Genomic DNA, 20,828 nt, shown 5'->3' on the forward strand with positions numbered 1-20,828 from the left:
TGTTCTACAAATTCAAATCAACTTGTTTTACTTGTGACGGTAAAATCAACTGTAATGTAGTAAATATAAATGTGAGTTATGTTAATAAAATAATTTTTATTTTATTGAATGAATATTTGTCTTTTCTTCCACCATCTTTGTTTTGATGTAGTCCGGGTCACGACCTTTCTGCTCCAGATGTATCCTGGAAACATAAAGATGATAACCATACAAAAGTGGTGGACCAGCTTCAGGTTTGGGGGGGTCTTGGTCATGTGAGGAAGAGACCAGCAGAGACCTGGCCCCCCATCTGGACCAAGAGCTCCATAAACAGACGGGTTTTCTGTTAAATGTGTGATAATAAAATCATATCGGAGTATTCTCTGCTTACATGTTCTCTGTATGTATTCTCTCGTCGTCACCATGAACACTAGTTTAACGCCACTATAGTCCCAAATACCGCCGCCATGTCGCCCCGCCTCCTCCTCTTCACCGATTGGCTGATTGATTGACATGCACCATGTCTGACCAATTGGACGTATAAATACAAACTAGCCCCACCCGCTGCACGCGCAGAGTTCCCGCCCTTCTGGCGTTGCTGGGCAGGAGGAGCCGTGTAGCAACGAGCGTAGACCTGCGTCCCTCCGGGGAGACGCGTACGCACGCGAGCTCCGCCCAGGTTGGCCGGCTGAGGCCCCGCCCCCTGAATAGGAATGACCAACGGGGGGCGTTGTTGGGGGGCTCTGGCTCGACCCAGTTTGAAAGTGAACCAACGTCTCCAGTCGCTGCTTCAGCCACCAAACAACAACAGCCTAGAACCCTAAAAACCAGAAAAAACGACCCAAAGTCAGCTTCAGCCCGTAGCCGGCCCTCCAGACGAGTGAGTACTCAGTTCACCCTCCTTCTGCCGGACTCGGGTCACATTATTTACCGACAATGAGCTGCCTTTGATTTCCCAGAGGGTTTTTTCCTCGGTGCAGAATCCTGTAATAAAAGGTCCGTGAATGAGGCTGGAAACAGGGATAAAATGGCCGCCGTGACGGTCAGAATGTGGCGGTTGATCGCATGTCAGAGCCCCTTCTCTGTGCATACTACTACGGACTGTTCGCGACGTGTTGTTGTAAACCCGAAACGCCCATTATGGAGTGTGACTGTCAGGAAATAGCCTCTACCCGTCCACACAACGCTGACCTCTCCAGAGCATAGCCGGAGCCCTGCGTTTAAAATGCGTAGCTGGTGTGCCGAAATTACATTTCCATTGCAAACAAACACGTTTGGTCTAAAACTGCACCACCGCTACAAGATGAAGTCCATGTATTAACAGAAAGCCCCTTATTGTGTTTATGTCGTTTAAACATGTTTTTTTATCTGCCTGCTAGCCAGTTAGCCTGCTGCTAGCGGAGGGGGATGGGGCGGCTAGCTCCGCAGAGGGCGGGAAGCAAATGGTGGCCCATTGTTCTGTCAGGGCTAGTCTGTTAGCACGGCTAGGCTAACTGCAGCAGACCATAGATCTCCATAGAAGACGCGGCTAGCTGCGGTCTTCGTTCCCCTCCGTGGCTCATGCACTAACAGTTAAAGGCGGAGCGGAGGAACCGGGCTCCGGCGAGAGCCACGGCACCGTCCCGGACCCAAAGGGGGTCCAGCCTGGGTCGGTGGGCCTCCTGGCTCCCCGGTTGAGAAAATGGATCCCCACTTTGTTCTCTTTGTTATTCAGCCGGGGAAACCGATGGCCGGTTTTCCACCGTGGCACCTACATTTAACGGCGACTTTCTAACGGAAGGCGGCGAAAGTTGATGTGCTGTTTAATATGGTTTATATTTATGTTTTTACAAAAACATTTCAGCCTTCAGGTGAAATGTAATGAACAGAAACCAGACGTGTAGGTTAAAGGGTCATTCCACCGAAATGTATTTATTTTTATTTCACGTTTTGATTTAATCAAATAAAGATTTAATGCTGCTAAACAGTGCTTAATCTGTTCTGTTTAACAGTTTTATTCATCCTTTGATCTCTGATTAGGTGGTGTACAATTCAACTGTGATTAATAAACGTAATGCAGTTCTGCATTGATTATCAATCATTTGTCTGCTTATGGATCCTTTTGTCTGCAGGAAGTAAAATGATAACCGTTTACATAACATCCCTGCTGCTCTTTATTGTATGTGATATTAAACAATTTTATGATGACGGCACTGCAGGACATCATGAACATCTGTCTCTATTTTCTGATAGTTTGTAGATCAAATGATTAATTAATTAACTGAAAGATATTATAAGCAGGTTTACATCCTGCAAGTTTGTTCTATATTTCCAGATTTATGTTGCAATAAAGAATCAACCGAGGGACAGACTGAATAATTAATATTGAAAATAATGATGAATGCAATTGTCATTTAACCCTTAACGTGCATGCATCATTGTTTGTGCACTGTTATGTTGATTATATTTTGTGACGCTGAAAATAAAAAGGTACTGCTGTAAATCTGCTCATTAATCAGTTAGAACTAAACACTACTCTCCTGTTTCATCTGTACCTGTCTGACTGCCAGGCCGCCACTATGATGCGTAAAGACGTCAATAAGCCGAAGGGAAAGACGTCCGCGTACGCCTTTTTTGTCCAGACGTGTCGAGAGGAACACCGGAAGAAGAACCCTGAGCAGTCTGTCAACTTCGCCGAGTTCTCCAAGAAATGCTCTGAGAGATGGAAGGTAAGACGGACACAGATGAGACCAGTAGACTGGGTCAGATGTGACTGGTAGACGGGGACAGGTGAGACCAGCAGATGGGGTCAGATGAGACCAGTAGACGGGGTCAGATGTGACTGGTAGACGGGGACAGGTGAGACCAGCAGATGGGGTCAGATGAGACCAGTAGACGGGGTCAGATGAGGCCAGCAGACTGGTAGACGGGGTCAGATGAGACCAGCAGATGGGTAGACGGGGTCAGATGAGGCCAGCAGACTGGTAGACGGGGTCAGATGAGACCAGCAGATGGGTAGACGGGGTCAGATGAGGCCAGCAGACGGGTAGAGGGGGTCAGATGAGACCAGCAGACAGGTAGATGGGGGTCAGATGAGGCCATTAGGCGGGGTCAGATGAGACCAGCAGACGGGTAGAGGGGGTCAGATGAGACCAGCAGACAGGTACACGGGGTCAGATGAGAGAATATATATATATATATATATATATATATAAAAAATCGTAAATCTCGTCATGAGTGACTTTAACAAGCTGTCTGACTCACTGTCATTGTAGGAAAAGTTAAAAATAGAGCCTAAATTAAAATAACAGGATAATATTGTGTAGCACTATTTTGGTAGCATAGTGGGGGCGGGGCTTAGCCAAGCTTTCGTTGATATTAATGGGACAGTTGTGCTGTTTAGTAGTGTGGTGGCATCAGGTTTTCTCCATAGTCAGTGTGGTATTACCTGCATTAAGTAGAGTCTGAACCAAAGCCATTTAATTGCCGGGTGCTGCAAATGAAGCAACTTTTTTATTTAATAATTTGGGTGATCAGTGTTGAGATTCTCTTCCTGTCGTCACTGAATCAGAAATGGTAAAACATATCGTAGACTAGGGCTGAACGATTTATCGTTTTCTGACCGAAATTGCGATTTCAGACAACGCGATCATGTGATCGCCAAAGCTGCGGTTTTTGCAGCGCTCCTGACTCACCCAGGATCTGTTGTCAACTATTTTACACATACATGCCGTCTCGCGACCATCCTGCCAAGCTCACCAATCAGACTACTCGTGAACAGGTCACGCTAACCAATCAGTATTAACCTGCTCGTATTTGTAATTAGTCAGAAATTACTTCAACTGGACCAGAAGCGGAGTTAGGGGATTTAAACAGCACGTCCGTCATTTGGGAGTATTTCGGGTTTGAGGCTGCAGACGTGCACCAGAAACGGGTACTGTGCAAAACCTGTCGCGCTAAAGTTGCAACATCCAGCGGAAACACAACCAATATATACCGGTGATATAATCTCCCGCGAGAGGGTGCATTTCACGGCAGGGGCGCTGATTACGGCACAACACCGGCACTTGAAAAATCACCACAGACATTTGCATGACGCGTGCATGACGAAAAAGTCCGGTGACAATGATGATCAGGCCCACTGTAGCAAACAGACTACAATTACAGCATCTTTTGCCAGTGTAACTCCGTACGATAAGAGCAGCGGAAGACACTTGAAAGACGGATTTAAAAACCTCCTCCGCACGCTGGACAGATATACGATTCCCTCCCGCACCGACCTCTAACAGGTTGCCGTCCTACAGCTATACGCGGAGTGTAAAGAAGAAGTGGTAACCAATAAATGAATGACCCACCTATTTTAATGTCTGACATATTTTTTAGAAGGGTCATTTTATTTCAATAACAGTTTTTGTATTTGATTTACAATTAAATTATTACAGTTAAGGATTTTTGCACATTTTAAGACGGTCAAAGATGGCTCTTTTAGTTCATTTGTAATAACTGCCATTGGTCAAGGACTTTAAAGAATGAACATGCATGTTTCTTGTTAATAAATTCCTTTGGAAGCAATTTTTAACTTTAGTTTTCATCCTTGCATTAGAGTAATAGCATTCAATGTTTTAATGTTACTGTACATTGTGAATATTGCACTGAAGCTTGATTTGAAGGAAATCGTGAATCAAATCGAAATCGCAATATCTGTCAGAAAAATCGCAATTAGATCTTTTCCTAAAATCGTTCAGCCCTATCGTAGACCACAGACAGTCTCTGGTTCCTCCACATAGTCTGCTCTGGTCTCTGGACTAATGTGAGCTACTATCTAGACCTCTGGGGGACCACAGACAGTCTCTGGTTTCTCCACATGGTCTGGTCTCTACCTTTTCTGTGTATCAGATCAGATCACACACTGACTGTGTGTGTGTGTGTTGTCTTTTCAGTCTCTGACTGCCAGCGATAAGAAATGTTTCGAGGACATGGCCAAGGCCGACAAGGTGCGTTACAACAATGAGATGAGAGACTACATCCCACCCAAGGGCTTTGGAAAGAAGGGCCGCAAGAGGAAAGATCCCAACGCACCCAAAAGACCCCCGTAAGATACAGGAGGAACTCTGTAACACAGCTGGACTCTAGACTGTTTAGACCTGACTGTAACAGCTGATCTCTAGACTGTTAGACTTGACTAACAGCTGATCTCTAGTCTGTTAGACTTGACTAACAGCTGATCTCTAGTCTGTTAGACTTGACTAACATCTCTAGTCTGTTAGACCTGACTGTAACAGCTGATCTCTGGTCTGTTAGACCTGATTGTAACAGCTGATCTCTAGACTATTAGACCTGACTGTAACAGCTGATCTCTAGACTATTAGACCTGACTGTAACAGCTGATCTCTAGACTGTTAGACCTGACTGTAACAGCTGATCTCTAGACTATTAGACCTGACTGTAACAGCTGATCTCTAGACTATTAGACCTGACTGTAACAGCTGATCTCTAGACTATTAGACCTGACTGTAACAGCTGATCTCTAGACTGTTAGACCTGACTGTAACAGCTGATCTCTAGACTATTAGACCTGACTGTAACAGCTGATCTCTAGACTGTTAGACCTGACTGTAACAGCTGATCTCTAGACTGTTAGACCTGACTGTAACAGCTGATCTCTAGACTGTTAGACCTGACTGTAACAGCTGATCTCTGGTCTGTTAGACCTGACTGTAACAGCTGATCTCTAGACTATTAGACCTGACTGTAACAGCTGATCTCTAGACTATTAGACCTGACTGTAACAGCTGATCTCTAGACTGTTAGACCTGACTGTAACAGCTGATCTCTGGTCTGTTAGACCTGACTGTAACAGCTGATCTCTGGTCTGTTAGACTTGACTGTAACAGCTGATCTCTAGACTGTTAGACCTGACTGTAACAGCTGATCTCTAGACTGTTAGACCTGACTGTAACAGCTGATCTCTGGTCTGTTAGACCTGACTGTAACAGCTGATCTCTGGTCTGTTAGACCTGACTGTAACAGCTGATCTCTGGTCTGTTAGACCTGACTGTAACAGCTGATCTCTAGTCTGTTAGACCTGACTGTAACAGCTGATCTCTGGTCTGTTAGACCTGACTGTAACAGCTGATCTCTAGACTGTTAGACCTGACTGTAACAGCTGATCTCTGCTCTGATGAAACATTTGAACGCATCACCTCAATGCATTGTTTCTAGTGCAATAATAATATTGACATGTCTGTCTGTCCCCAGGTCTGCGTTCTTTGTCTTCTGCAGTGAGTACCGTCCCAGTGTGAAGCAGCAGTATCCAGGTCTCTCTATAGGAGACTGTGCCAAGAGGCTGGGAGAGATGTGGAGCAAACTGTCCCAGTCTGAGAAACTTCCCTACGAGGAGAAGGCCCAGAAACTACGAGAGAAATATGACCGGGTGAGACCCTGGACAGGATGTTAGTCCTGAGACTCTGAGAGACAGGTTGTTAGTACTGAGACTCTGAGAGACAGGATGTTAGTACTGAGACTCTGAGGGACAGGATGTTAGTCCTGAGACTCTGAGAGACAGGTTGTTAGTACTGAGACTCTGAGGGACAGGATGTTAGTACTGAGACTCTGAGGGACAGGATGTTAGTACTGAGACTGAGAGACAGGATGTTAGTCCTGAGACTCTGAGAGACAGGTTGTTAGTACTGAGACTCTGAGGGACAGGATGTTAGTACTGAGACTCGGAGGGACAGGATGTTAGTAATCAGACTCGGAGGGACAGGATGTTAGTAATCAGACTCTGAGGAACAGGATGTTAGTAATCAGACTCAGAGGGACAGGATGTTAGTAATCAGACTCGGAGGGACAGGGCGTTAATAATCAGACTCTGAGGAACAGGATGTTAGTCCTGAGACTCGGAGGGACAGGATGTTAGTACTGAGACTCTGAGGGACAGGACGTTAGTAATCAGACTCGGAGGGACAGGACGTTAGTAATCAGACTCTGAGGGACAGGATGTTAGTAATCAGACTCGGAGGGACAGGATGTTAGTACTGAGACTCGGAGGGACAGGATGTTAGTAATCAGACTCGGAGGGACAGGATGTTAGTACTGAGACTCGGAGGGACAGGATGTTAGTAATCAGACTCGGAGGGACAGGATGTTAGTAATCAGACTCGGAGGGACAGGATGTTAGTAATCAGACTCGGAGGGACAGGATGTTAGTAATCAGACTCAGAGGGACAGGATGTTAGTAATCAGACTCTGAGGAACAGGATGTTTGTCCTGAGACTCGGAGGGACAGGACGTTAGTAATCAGACTCTGAGGAACAGGATGTTTGTCCTGAGACTCGGAGGGACAGGACGTTAGTAATCAGACTCTGAGGAACAGGATGTTAGTAATCAGACTCTGAGGGACAGGATGTTAGTAATCAGACTCGGAGGGACAGGATGTTTGTCCTGAGACTCGGAGGGACAGGATGTTTGTCCTGAGACTCGGAGGGACAGGATGTTAGTAATCAGACTCGGAGGGACAGGATGTTTGTCCTGAGACTCGGAGGGACAGGATGTTAGTAATCAGACTCGGAGGGACAGGATGTTAGTAATCAGACTCGGAGGGACAGGATGTTAGTAATCAGACTCGGAGGGACAGGATGACTCAACTGTCTGTCTGACTGTCTTTCCTACAGGACATGGTGGCGTACCGCGGCGGCGGCACCACCTATGCCAGGAATCCCGGCTCTTCAGCTCAGGGAGGAGAGGAAGAGGAGGATGACGAGGGAGAGGATGATGACGACGACGATGATGACGACGAGTAGAGAGGAAGAGTTGCAGCTGGATGAAAGACTGAAAGTGTGAAAGAGATAGAGAAAGAGAGAGACAGGTAGGTGTGAGTGTGTTTCAGAGGCTAGACAGGTACAGTGTTGCAGCTGTCCAATCAGAGGACATCATGTCTTTAAAGGCACAGTGAGCCAGTCATCACAGCTGTGTCCTGGTCTGGTCTGGTCTGGTCTGGTCTTGCTTGGGCCCTTCCTGACCTCCAACCTCAGACATGGACAGGCGGATCGCCAAGTGGTCTTAGCCGGTCCACAGTCCTGCTCGCCATGTCTTTAAAGACACCCTGTCCAAACACTACAAGACACCTGAAGACGTCCCACTGCTCTGAGGTCATGGCACATGCATTATCGCCACGGCAACAGCTGATTACGGCACCTGGTCGTCTCACCAGTGTTATCCCAGTTAACGCCTGTGGAGATACCAGGATGCCCACATGACCAAGCTGGAGATACAGGATGTAGTTCCCACCAGGTCACATGACCAAGCTGGAGATACAGGATGTAGTTCCCACCAGGTCACATGACCAAGCTGGAGATACAGGATGTAGTTCCCACCAGGTCACATGACCAAGCCGGAGCTACCAGGATGTAACTCCCACCAGGTCACATGGCCAAACTGGAGATACCAGGATGTAGTTCCCACCAGGTCACATGACCAAGCTGGATCTTCGTTACAAACATCAGATTTTAATGGGATTTTAAATTTTAATTGTTTATAATGTTCATCAGTGTTGAGAGACAGACAGAGAGACAGACAGGTCACTCTGAAACACGCTCACACAGTGTGTGTTTGTGTGTATGTGCAAGAGAGAGTGTTTGAGAGAGAGTGAGTGTGTGTGTGTGTGTTGGAGGTCATCAGAAGTTAAGCATCACCAGACAACAGTACAGTAACACCCCCCTCACTGTTACCATGGTTACCCCCCTGCCCCTGTGTGTTACCATGGAAACCCCTGCTCCCTCTTCCCTCTCCTCGTCATCATCATGTTGTTTTTTATTTTCTTACTGGAGGTTTATTGTTTTCTGTTCTTTGTTCGCTGTCAGTGTAGAAACTAAAACTTTTTATAATAAAACCATCTGAGGGAAAAACCACGTCTGCTCCTTTTTCTTCACTTCTCCTACGTCACGGACCCGGACCCCTCGGACCCGGTCCCCTCGACCCTCTAGAGTCCAGCTCAGTCGGTCTTCTTCAAACCAGCATGATGTTAAGTTAGTACATTATGGTCTATTTGGACCAGAAAGCAGGGGACGCTTTAGGGGGCGGGGTTACGTGCTGATTGACAGTTAGCTAGCTAAACAGAAGTGTTAGTTTGTAGTCTTTAAACAGAAGTTTGTAGTCTTTAAACAGAAGTTTTAGTTTGTAGTCTTTAAACTGAAGTGTTAGTTTGTAGTCTTTAAACAGAAGTTTTAGTTTGTAGTCTTTAAACAGAAGTGTTAGTTTGTAGTCTTTAAACTGAAGTGTTAGTTTTTAGTCTTTAAACTGAAGTGTTAGTTTGTAGTCTTTAAACTGAAGTGTTAGTTTGTAGTCTTTAAACAAGTGTTAGTTTGTAGTCTTTAAACAGAAGTGTTAGTTTGTAGTCTTTAAACAGAAGTGTTAGTTTGTAGTCTTTAAACAAGTGTTAGTTTGTAGTCTTTAAACAGAAGTGTTAGTTTGTAGTCTTTAAACAGAAGTGTTAGTTTGTAGTCTTTAAACAAGTGTTAGTTTGTAGTCTTTAAACAGAAGTGTTAGTTTGTAGTCTTTAAACAGAAGTGTTAGTTTGTAGTCTTTAAACAAGTGTTAGTTTGTAGTCTTTAAACAGAAGTGTTAGTTTGTAGTCTTTAAACAAGTGTTAGTTTGTAGTCTTTAAACAGAAGTGTTAGTTTGTAGTCTTTAAACAAGTGTTAGTTTGTAGTCTTTAAACTGAAGTGTTAGTTTGTAGTCTTTAAACTGAAGTGTTAGTTTTTAGTCTTTAAACTGAAGTGTTAGTTTGTAGTCTTTAAACTGAAGTGTTAGTTTGTAGTCTTTAAACAGAAGAACACATTTGTTGCTAGTGTTTGTTTCTTAGTTTTTTATTGTTGGTAAAACACCGGGACATGTCCATCAGGAGAAATAAACCAATCACAAAGAAGTATCGTGACATCACACAGCAGGACCTGATTGGCTGTTCACCTTTTCAAGGAAGACGATTGGTGGAGAGCAGTACAGGTGGGGAGGGGCGTTTCCACGTGGCACAATAGAGTGATTGACAGGTGAGGAGACTGTGTCACATGGCCTTGTTGTCATGGTGATGGTAGGCAAATAAATCATGAACAAAAACAAGGACTTCGTCAGCCAAATACACTAATTAATTATCTAATAAACTCACAAGACAATGAATATGAAAGATATGACATCGAACACCAATACTGTTGCCATGGCTACTCAAGCTAGTATCTGATTGGCGGTGGATTCAGCTGCTTCCATGGCGGCACACAAGGAGACCAACCGTGACCCTGTTCCTGAAGTGGTTCCAGGTCTGGTTTCTGATATGAATGAAAGCTCCAGAACAAAGTTGTGAGAATGTCACCTGGTTCTGGTTTCTGGACTGGTTCCTGTTCTGGTCTGTGCTCTGGTTAGTAGATTAGTTACTGTTCTGGTTTCTGGACTCGTTCCTGTTCTGGTTTCTGGACTGGTTAGTGTCCTGGTTTGTGCTCTGGTTTTTGGACTCATTCCTGTCCTGGTTCCTGCTCTGGTTTCTGGACTGGTTTGTGCTCTGGTTTCGGGACTGGTTCCTGCTCTGGTTCCTGTTCTCGTTACTGAACTAGTTCCATTTCATGGCTTGTCATTTAGATTTTCAACTGGCTTATGAAACCAGGTTTTCCTGAATGTCTGGGAACCTTTAAAACTCCGTGATGATAAAAAAAAAAAAAAAAAAAAGAAGTAATAAATAACCCAAAATAAACAAGTAATGAATAAATTGTTGATCAGCTGTGTGAGCAATAGCTTGGTCTTCATGCAGATTGGTGGAGGTGAAGCTCCGCCTGTCAGTGGCATGGCAGCGTGCGTGCTGATTGGTCGGTTACAGGGTGAGTGTTTCGGTGGGCTTTAACTATCGGGGACAAATACTGTAACAGTCAGTGTACGCATTGTGGGGTACTAACGGGTTCTAGCGGGTTCTAACAGGTGGACTAACATGGGACTGGTGCAGCGTTCTCTACTTGTCGTTGATCCGCAGCTTGAAGGAAACCCGTCCAGCGAACTTGTCTCTCTCGCCGCCTTCGGCGAGCGTGTTGGAGTTGATTTTACACTCGACGTTGATGTCCGTGTTCAGCGAGGCGTTCAGGAACTTCACGGCCACCAGCGGCTGAGTGTAGTTCACCTAGGACATTAAACACATCACACACAGACCTCACTGCAGAACATGAAGTCTACCGGATCTACTGGGTCTACATGATCCTTATGAGACTTGATGTACTGATATAGGTCTAGAAGAGGTGCTGACCCGGATCTATGAAGACCTGGACTGAGAGTTACCTGTGCTTTCTTGCCGTAGTACGGGTAGTACATGAGGTTGAAGGTTCCATTGGGAGGATAATAGGCCAGAGGTCCGATCTTATCATTGTCCTCTCTCTGCACACACACACACACACACACACACACACACACACACACACACTAATCAATACCTCACTTCAGATCAGTGATCAATATACTGAAATTCATACAGAAACTTAAAACAGGAGAGCTTCTGGTTCTACATGTTGTGACTCTGGTTCTAAGTTGTGACTCTGTGGTTCTACATGTTGTGATTCTGGTTCTACGTTGAGACTCTGCTTCTAAGTTGTGACTCTGTGGTTCTACATGTTGTGACTCTGGTTCTAAGTTGTGACTCTGTGGTTCTACATGTTGTTATTCTGGTTCTACGTTGAGACTCTGCTTCTAAGTTGTGACTCTGTGGTTCTACATGTTGTGACTCTGGTTCTAAGTTGTGACTCTGTGGTTCTACATGTTGTGACTCTGGTTCTGCGTTGAGACTCTGCTTCTAAGTTGTGACTCTGTGGTTCTACATGTTGTGACTCTGGTTCTACATGTTGTGACTCTGGTTCTACATGTTGTGATTCTGGTTCTACGTTGAGACTCTGGTTCTAAGTTGTGACTCTGGTTCTACATGTTGTGACTCTGGTTCTACATGTTGTGATTCTGGTTCTACGTTGAGACTCTGCTTCTAAGTTGTGACTCTGTGGTTCTACATGTTGTGACTCTGGTTCTAAGTTGTGACTCTGTGGTTCTACATGTTGTTATTCTGGTTCTACGTTGAGACTCTGCTTCTAAGTTGTGACTCTGTGGTTCTACATGTTGTGACTCTGGTTCTAAGTTGTGACTCTGTGGTTCTACATGTTGTGACTCTGGTTCTGCGTTGAGACTCTGCTTCTAAGTTGTGACTCTGTGGTTCTACATGTTGTGACTCTGGTTCTACATGTTGTGACTTTGTGGTTCTACGTTGTGACTCTGTGGTTCTACATGTTGTGACTTTGTGGTTCTACGTTGTGACTTTGTGGTTCTACATGTTGTGACTCTGTGGTTCTACATGTTGTGACTCTGGTTCTACGTTGTGACTTTGTGGTTCTACATGTTGTGACTCTGGTTCCAAGTTGTGACTCTGTGGTTCTACATGTTGTGACTTTGTGGTTCTACGTTGTGACTCTGGTTCTAAGTTGTGACTTTGTGGTTCTTCATGTTGTGATTCTGTGGTTCTACATGTTGTGATTCTGTGGTTCTACATGTTGTGACTCTGGTTCTACATTGTGACTTTGTGGTTCTACATGTTGTGACTCTGGTTCCAAGTTGTGACTCTGTGGTTCTACATGTTGTGACTTTGTGGTTCTACGTTGTGACTCTGGTTCTAAGTTGTGACTCTGGTTCTACGTGTTGTGACTCTGGTTCTAAGTTGTGACTCTGGTTCTACATGTTGTGACTCTGGTTCTACGTGTTGAGACTCTGGTTCTACGTTGTGACTCTGGTTCTACATGTTGAGACTCTGGTTCTACATGTTGTGACTCTGGTTCTACGTTGTGACTCTGGTTCTACATGTTGTGACTCTGGTTCTACGTTGTGACTCTGGTTCTACATGTTGTGACTCTGGCTCTACGTTGTGACTCTGGTTCTACATGTTGTGACTCTGGTTCTACATGTTGTGACTCTGGTTCTACGTTGTGACTCTGGTTCTACGTGTTGTGACTCTGGTTCTAAGTTGTGACTCTGGTTCTACATGTTGTGACTCTGGTTCTACGTGTTGAGACTCTGGTTCTACGTTGTGACTCTGGTTCTACATGTTGTGACTCTGGTTCTACATGTTGAGACTCTGGTTCTACATGTTGAGACTTTGGTTCTACATGTTGAGACTCTGGTTCTACGTTGTGACTCTGGTTCTACGTGTTGTGACTCTGGTTCTCAGTTGTGACTCTGGTTCTACATGTTGTGACTCTGGTTCTAAGTTGTGACTCTGGTTCTACATGTTGTGACTCTGGTTCTACGTTGTGACTCTGGTTCTAAGTTGTGACTCTGGTTCTAAGTTGTGACTCTGGTTCTACATGTTGAGACTCTGGTTCTACATGTTGTGACTCTGGCTCTACGTTGTGACTCTGGTTCTACATGTTGTGACTCTGGTTCTACATGTTGTGACTCTGGTTCTACGTTGTGACTCTGGTTCTACGTGTTGTGACTCTGGTTCTAAGTTGTGACTCTGGTTCTACATGTTGTGACTCTGGTTCTACGTGTTGAGACTCTGGTTCTACGTTGTGACTCTGGTTCTACATGTTGAGACTCTGGTTCTACGTTGTGACTCTGGTTCTACATGTTGTGACTCTGGTTCTACATGTTGAGACTCTGGTTCTACATGTTGAGACTTTGGTTCTACATGTTGAGACTCTGGTTCTACGTTGTGACTCTGGTTCTACGTGTTGTGACTCTGGTTCTCAGTTGTGACTCTGGTTCTACATGTTGTGACTCTGGTTCTAAGTTGTGACTCTGGTTCTACATGTTGTGACTCTGGTTCTACGTTGTGACTCTGGTTCTAAGTTGTGACTCTGGTTCTAAGTTGTGACTCTGGTTCTACATGTTGAGACTCTGGTTCTACGTTGTGACTCTGGTTCTACGTGTTGTGACTCTGGTTCTAAGTTGTGACTCTGGTTCTACATGTTGTGACTCTGGTTCTACGTTGTGACTCTGGTTCTAAGTTGTGACTCTGGTTCTAAGTTGTGACTCTGGTTCTAAGTTGTGACTCTGGTTCTACATGTTGAGACTCTGGTTCTACATGTTGTGACTCTGGCTCTACGTTGTGACTCTGGTTCTACATGTTGTGACTCTGGTTCTACATGTTGTGACTCTGGTTCTACGTTGTGACTCTGGTTCTACGTGTTGTGACTCTGGTTCTAAGTTGTGACTCTGGTTCTACATGTTGTGACTCTGGTTCTACGTGTTGAGACTCTGGTTCTACGTTGTGACTCTGGTTCTACATGTTGAGACTCTGGTTCTACGTTGTGACTCTGGTTCTACATGTTGTGACTCTGGTTCTACATGTTGAGACTCTGGTTCTACATGTTGAGACTTTGGTTCTACATGTTGAGACTCTGGTTCTACGTTGTGACTCTGGTTCTACGTGTTGTGACTCTGGTTCTCAGTTGTGACTCTGGTTCTACATGTTGTGACTCTGGTTCTAAGTTGTGACTCTGGTTCTACATGTTGTGACTCTGGTTCTACGTTGTGACTCTGGTTCTAAGTTGTGACTCTGGTTCTAAGTTGTGACTCTGGTTCTACATGTTGAGACTCTGGTTCTACGTTGTGACTCTGGTTCTACGTGTTGTGACTCTGGTTCTAAGTTGTGACTCTGGTTCTACATGTTGTGACTCTGGTTCTACGTTGTGACTCTGGTTCTAAGTTGTGACTCTGGTTCTAAGTTGTGACTCTGGTTCTACATGTTGAGACTCTGGTTCTACGTTCCATCTTCCTTTTTACTGTTCTTACCCACTCATCTTTCTCCACTCTGTACCTCTGATGGAAGGACGAAAAGATGGAGACAGCACATGAGCTACTGACAGACAGACACACACACAGACAGGTTCAGAGACAGACAGATTCAGACAGACAGGTTCAGAGGCAGACAGATTCAGACAGACATGTTCAGAGAGACAGATTCACACAGATTCAGACAGACATACCGATTGAGACAGACAGATTCAGAGAGACATACAGATTCAGACAGACAGATTCAGAGAGACAGATTCACACAGACAGGTTCAGACGGACAGACAGATTGAGATAGACAGATTGAGACAGACAGCTTGAGACAGACAGACAGATTGAGACAGACAGATTCAGACCTTGGCTCCACAGGTGACAAAAGGAGACTGACCGTCCTTCCCCGGCAGCATACCAATCACCTGGAGGGACAGACAGGTAGACAGATAGACAGACAGGTAAACAGTTAGACAGACAGGTAGACAGTTAGATTACTAAGTTAGAAACTACTTTGTAATTATATTTGTTAAAGCCCTGAAGTCTGGATCATATCACTGCAGGGTTAGGGTTCATCATGCAGGATAGGCGGTTCTGGTTCTGGTTCTGGTTTAGTCTGCTGGTCTCTGGGGGGAGAGGTTAACGTACCCGGTTCAGTTTGATGAGGATACAGGGCTGACCTCGGCTGTAACCATAGAAACGATCTGAAATCCCAGAACACTCCTCCAACATGGTCCGATTGAACTGACAGGAACGCTTGGGATTGTTCCTGACCTGTAGAGAGACAGACAGGTGGAGGGTGAGACAGACAGGTAGAGGATGAGACAGACAGGTAGAGGATGAGATGAGCCGAGAGACAGACAGATGGAGTGTGAGACAGACTGAGAGACAGATGGGTAGAGGGGGAGATAGGCAGACAGGTTTACCTCTCCACTGTCCTCTTGAATGAAGTATTGATCTGGAGAGCAGTTATCATTGGTCTGAACCTGATAGCTGTCATTGTATGCTGCAGACAGACAGGTAGACAGAGAGAGACAGGCAGACACAGAGAAAGACAGACAGGTAGACACAGAGAGAGACAGGTCATTAGTTTGCAGGTTAAGGAGTCGCACTTCACTGCCTTTTGTGATGACATCATCCAATCAGAGTGTTTTCAGGTGGACAGACAGGTAGACAGACAGGTAGTCAAACAGCGAGCGTCTTATGGGACAGGTGGACAGACAGGTAGACAGACAGGTCGTTCTTACGGGACAGGAAGCTGTTGAGGTTCTGGACTAATCCGTCCCAGCTCTCCGTTTCTGACACTGAGAAAGTGATTTCCAGCTGATCGCCCTTCGGACGAATCATCATCCCTGAAACCAAACCACATGTCCCCGTGAACCAATCAGCCCTCTGAATCCACACCTAGCAACCAGGAGGGGGGGGGGGGGGGGGGTGGTACCTGGAGTAGTCAGACGGTCCTGCCAGGTGGGCTTGTAGTCATCAAGCGGTCAGCAGCATGATGTACATGGTGAGAACGAACATCCCCGCCAGGAACAGGTAGAAGACCAGGTAGAAGAGCAGGATCAGGCCTGGGGGGGAGGGGGGACACTGTTAGACCACATGGTGAGAAGACCAGGTAGAAGACCAGGTAGAAGAGCAGGATCAGGCTGGGGGGGGAGGGGGGACACTGTTAGACCACATGGTGAGGAGACCAGGTAGAAGACCAGGTAGAAGAGCAGGAACAGGCCTGGGGGGGAGGGGGGACACTGTTAGACCACATGGTGAGAAGACCAGGTAGAAGACCAGGTAGAAGAGCAGGATCAGGCCTGGGGGGAGGGGGGACACTTTTAGACCACATGGTGAGAAGACCAGGTAGAAGACCAGGTAGAAGAGCAGGATCAGGCCTGGGGGGAGGGGGGACACTGTTAGACCACATGGTGAGAAGACCAGGTAGAAGACCAGGATGAGGCCTGGGGTGGGGGGGGACACTGTTAGACCACATGGTGAGAAGACCAGGTAGAAGACCAGGTAGAAGAGCAGGATCAGGCCTGGGGGGAGGGGGGACACTGTTAGACCACATGGTGAGAAGACCAGGTAGAAGACCAGGTAGAAGAGCAGGATCAGGCCTGGGGGGAGGGGGGACACTGTTAGACCACATGGTGAGAAGACCAGGTAGAAGACCAGGATGAGGCCTGGGGTGGGGGGGGACACTGTTAGACCACATGGTGAGAAGACCAGGTTGAAGAGCAGGATCAGGCCTGGGGGAGGGGGGACACTGTTAGACCACATGGTGAGAAGACCAGGTAGAAGACCAGGTAGAAGAGCAGGATCAGGCCTGGGGGGGCAGGGAGGGGGGACACTGTTAGACCACATGGTGAGAAGACCAGGTAGAAGAGCAGGATCAGGCCTGGGGGGGAGGGGGACACTGTTAGACCACATGGTGAGAAGACCAGGTAGAAGACCAGGATGAGGCTGGGGTGGGGGGGGGACACTGTTAGACCACATGGTGAGAAGACCAGGTTGAAGAGCAGGATCAGGCCTGGGGGAGGGGGGACACTGTTAGACCACATGGTGAGAAGACCAGGTAGAAGACCAGGTAGAAGAGCAGGATCAGGCCTGGGGGGGCAGGGAGGGGGGACACTGTTAGACCACATGGTGAGAAGACCAGGTAGAAGAGCAGGATCAGGCCTGGGGGGGCAGGGAGGGGGGACACTGTTAGACCACATGGTGAGAAGACCAGGTAGAAGAGCAGGATCAGGCCTGGGGGGGAGGGGGACACTGTTAGACCACATGGTGAGAAGACCAGGTAGAAGAGCAGGATCAGTTAGACATGTTTCATCCTCTCCTCCTCTACATGTCATCTTTAATAATCCTCTTGAGTTAAGCCCCGCCCCCTGCTGATGACCTACATTCAGTGTGTGTGGGGGAGGGTATAATCTCTCACTCTCTCGTCATTTACATCAGTATGTATTTTTTACTGCGCTCTGATTGGTTGAATCGCTGCTCTCAATACAAAATGATTCATAACCATAGCAACATCACTGATGCTCACGTTACCGTGACACTGATCATCTCTAAGCTGCTGGGGGGGGGGGGGGGTTGAACCTGTTAAAGTTTCCCCATTAAACGAGTCCTCTACTAACAGGATCACTTCAGTCCCTGATCCCTGTCCTGGTTCTTAACACCGTGCTCCTATTGTCACCATACATATGGCATGAGGTGGACCAGTTACTTGTACGGACCAGTTACCTGCATGGACCAGTTACCTGTACAGACTAGTTTACCTGTACAGACTAGTTTACCTGTACGGTCCAGTTACCTGTATGGACCAGTTACCTGTATGGACCAGTTACCTGTACGGACCAGTTACCTGTATGGACCAGTTACCTGTATGGACCAGTTACCTGTACGGACCAGTTACCTGTATGGACCAGTTACCTGTACGGACGAGTTTACCTGTAAGGTCCAGTTAACTGTATGGACCAGTTACCTGTACGGACTAGTTTACCTATATGGACCAGTTACCTGTATGGACCAGTTACCTGTAAGGACCAGTTACCTGTATGGACCAGTTACCTGTATGGACGAGTTACCTGTATGGACCAGTTACCTGTATGGACCAGTTACCTGTACGGACCAGTTACCTGTATGGACCAGTTACCTATATGGACCAGTTACCTGTACGGACCAGTTACCTGTATGGACCAGTTACCTGTACGGTCTCTAAATAGGAAACTGATCTGAAGTCTGCTCTGGCTTTACATAACTATACTTTGATGATGTCAGTATTCCCATCATGCAATGGGGCAGTGGATGGAGACTGAAGGACGCACAATAAAGTGAAGTGTGTTTGTTAATCTGGATTAAGCAGACAGAGTGTAATCTATCCCCCCCTCCCCCCGACATCTTAAAGGGACAGTACAACATTTTAACACATCAGATGTGGTCACAAACAATTTGGTTTCAGTAACACAGAAAGAAAAGGTCACTCCACCTCACTCCACTCCACCTCACTCCCCCTCACTCCACTCCACCTCACTCCCCCTCACTCCACTCCACCTCACTCCCCCTCACTCCAGTCCACGCCACATCACTCCACCTCACTCCACTCAACATCACTCCACACCGTCTCACTCCACTCCACCTCACTCCCCCTCACTCCACGCCACCTCACTCCATTCCACCTCAGTCCACTCCACGCCACCTCACTCCACCTCACTCCCCCTCACTCCAGTCCATTCCACCTCACCTCACTCCACGCCACCTCACTCCACGCAACATCACTCCACGCCACCTCACTCCATTCCACCTCACCTCACTCCACGCCACCTCACTCCACTCAACCTCACTCCACCTCACTCCACCCCACCTCGCTCCACGCCACCTCACTCCACGCTACGCCACCTCACTCCATGCCACCTCATGGGTCCATACAGGTATCCGGTCCGTACAGGTAACTGGTCCTTACAGGTAACTGGTCCATACAGGTAATTGGTCCATATAGGTAACTGGTCTAGTTGTTGCTGCTGTCTGTTGTTTGGTTGGTAATTCTATGGGTTATTGTTGCCGGGGCGACTAACCTAAACTAGCTAATCTGTGCTAACGTCAGCCTGATGGAGACAGTGAGACAGACAGTGAGACAGACAGTGAGACAGACAGTTGTTGTGGCAACCAAACCTCTCAGATCCCACAGAGACCAACACAACTTTCCTTCTGGACCAATCAGAGTGTTTGAAATGGTTAATTCACAATCATAAGGTTGTAAGGCGTTATTAATAAAGTGGTCATTCAGTTCCTCATGTTACTGCTGTTAAAGACCTGATCATCTATAATCGATCATCAGAACCGCTGCTCATCAATACACAGAGAGGAGAGAGACGGAGAGAGGGGGAGAGGGAGAGAGGAGGGGGGGAGGGAGAGAGGCGAGGGGGAGGGAGAGAGGAGGGGGGAGAGAGGAGGAGGGAGAGAGAGGAGGGGGGGGAGGAGAGAGAGGAGACAGAGAGAGGGGGAGAGAGAGGAGACAGAGAGAGTGGGAGAGAGAGGGGGGAGACAGAGAGAGGGGGAGAGAGAGAGAGAGGGGGGAGAGGAGGAGAGAGAGGAGACAGAGAGAGGGAGAGAGAGGGGGGAGACAGAGAGAGGGGGAGAGAGAGAGAGGGGGAGAGGAGAGAGAGAGAGAGAGAGAGAGAGAGAGAGAGAGAGAGAGAGAGAGAGAGAGAGAGAGAGATACTCAGTGTGTCCATGTCAATAAAGAGGATTTAAACTGAGGTCAGAGGACTGAGACGGACCCTGGCGGACACTGGCGGACCTGGGTCACACAGACCCGGGTCGGGACTCACCCCAGCTCGAGGCGGTTCGTCCCAGCAGCTCGTGGGTTCGCGGGTTCCAGAAGAACTCCCGCCACTCGCTGGAGCCTTTGCGGTCCTCGTCCTTGGCGCCGGACATGATGATGCTGAGGATGAAGATGGAGGTCGGTCTGTGGCTGCGTCTGTGGCTCCGACGGTGTCCTCGCGATGACGGCGCGCGCCTCCCGCCGCTGCTGCAGCTGCCTGGATACCGACGTTAAACGGGATCCGTGTCGGTGTATCGATCCGGCGGGTCGACGTCGATCAGATGAGACGGAGAGACAGACAGGACGGAGAGACAGACAGGACGGAGTCACTGCGGGTTGCCTCCTCCTCCCCCTACACGCCGTGACGTCACACCATCTCCCATCACACGCCAATCACAGAGGGGCTGCATCAGCCGGACTCCGCCCTCTGCAAACTGTGTGACGTGACCGATGACGTCTCTCACACGTCTCTGACGCCACAGTTTGTTTCTGGTCGATCAGTTTACTTTGGATGACGTCTTGTTTACTATGAACTGTGTAATAATAAAGAAAAACTGTTTGTTCATAGTCCTACTGTTTACTATAGTAAGAATATACGTTTATAATACCACTGTTTACAATAATACTACCACTGAAAGAATTACACTATTCATTATAGCACTACTGTTTACTATAATACGGCTGTTTATCATAGTAGTATTATAGTTAACAGTAGTAGCCTACTACTAGTAAACTACAACTCTGAGTTTCTGGTTCCAGAACAGCTGTG

General features: G+C 47.0%; 2 protein-coding genes and 1 long non-coding RNA gene across 3 annotated transcripts; 2 read left to right on the plus strand and 1 right to left on the minus strand.

The window, feature by feature from the left end:
• Positions 1 to 702: 702 nt before the first annotated feature.
• Positions 703 to 7,761, plus strand: LOC311008683 (high mobility group protein B2-like). The gene is made up of 5 exons (XM_084002492.1): positions 703 to 859; positions 2,529 to 2,687; positions 4,899 to 5,050; positions 6,217 to 6,391; positions 7,632 to 7,761. The coding sequence occupies exons 2-5, from the start codon at positions 2,538 to 2,540 to the stop codon at positions 7,758 to 7,760; spliced, it is 606 nt and encodes a 201-aa protein (XP_083858618.1). The 5' UTR covers positions 703 to 859; positions 2,529 to 2,537; the 3' UTR covers position 7,761.
• A 454-nt stretch (positions 7,762 to 8,215) lies between these two features.
• LOC311008684 lies at positions 8,216 to 8,867 on the plus strand. The gene is made up of 2 exons (XR_014596547.1): positions 8,216 to 8,336; positions 8,381 to 8,867. It is a non-coding gene; the product is annotated as an uncharacterized lncRNA (long non-coding RNA).
• A 950-nt stretch (positions 8,868 to 9,817) lies between these two features.
• On the minus strand, positions 9,818 to 20,709 carry LOC311008896 (sodium/potassium-transporting ATPase subunit beta-2-like). The gene is given in 10 exon segments (XM_084002836.1): positions 9,818 to 11,113; positions 11,269 to 11,364; positions 14,758 to 14,784; positions 15,114 to 15,173; positions 15,397 to 15,522; positions 15,675 to 15,754; positions 15,996 to 16,100; positions 16,190 to 16,235; positions 16,237 to 16,319; positions 20,067 to 20,709. Coding segments are annotated over 10 exon segments (894 nt in total). The 5' UTR covers positions 20,173 to 20,709; the 3' UTR covers positions 9,818 to 10,948.
• Positions 20,710 to 20,828: the final 119 nt, after the last annotated feature.

Source organism: Eutrigla gurnardus (genome assembly GCF_963514095.1).
Source record: "Eutrigla gurnardus genome assembly, chromosome: 23".
NCBI classification, from domain to species: domain Eukaryota; kingdom Metazoa; phylum Chordata; class Actinopteri; order Perciformes; family Triglidae; genus Eutrigla; species Eutrigla gurnardus.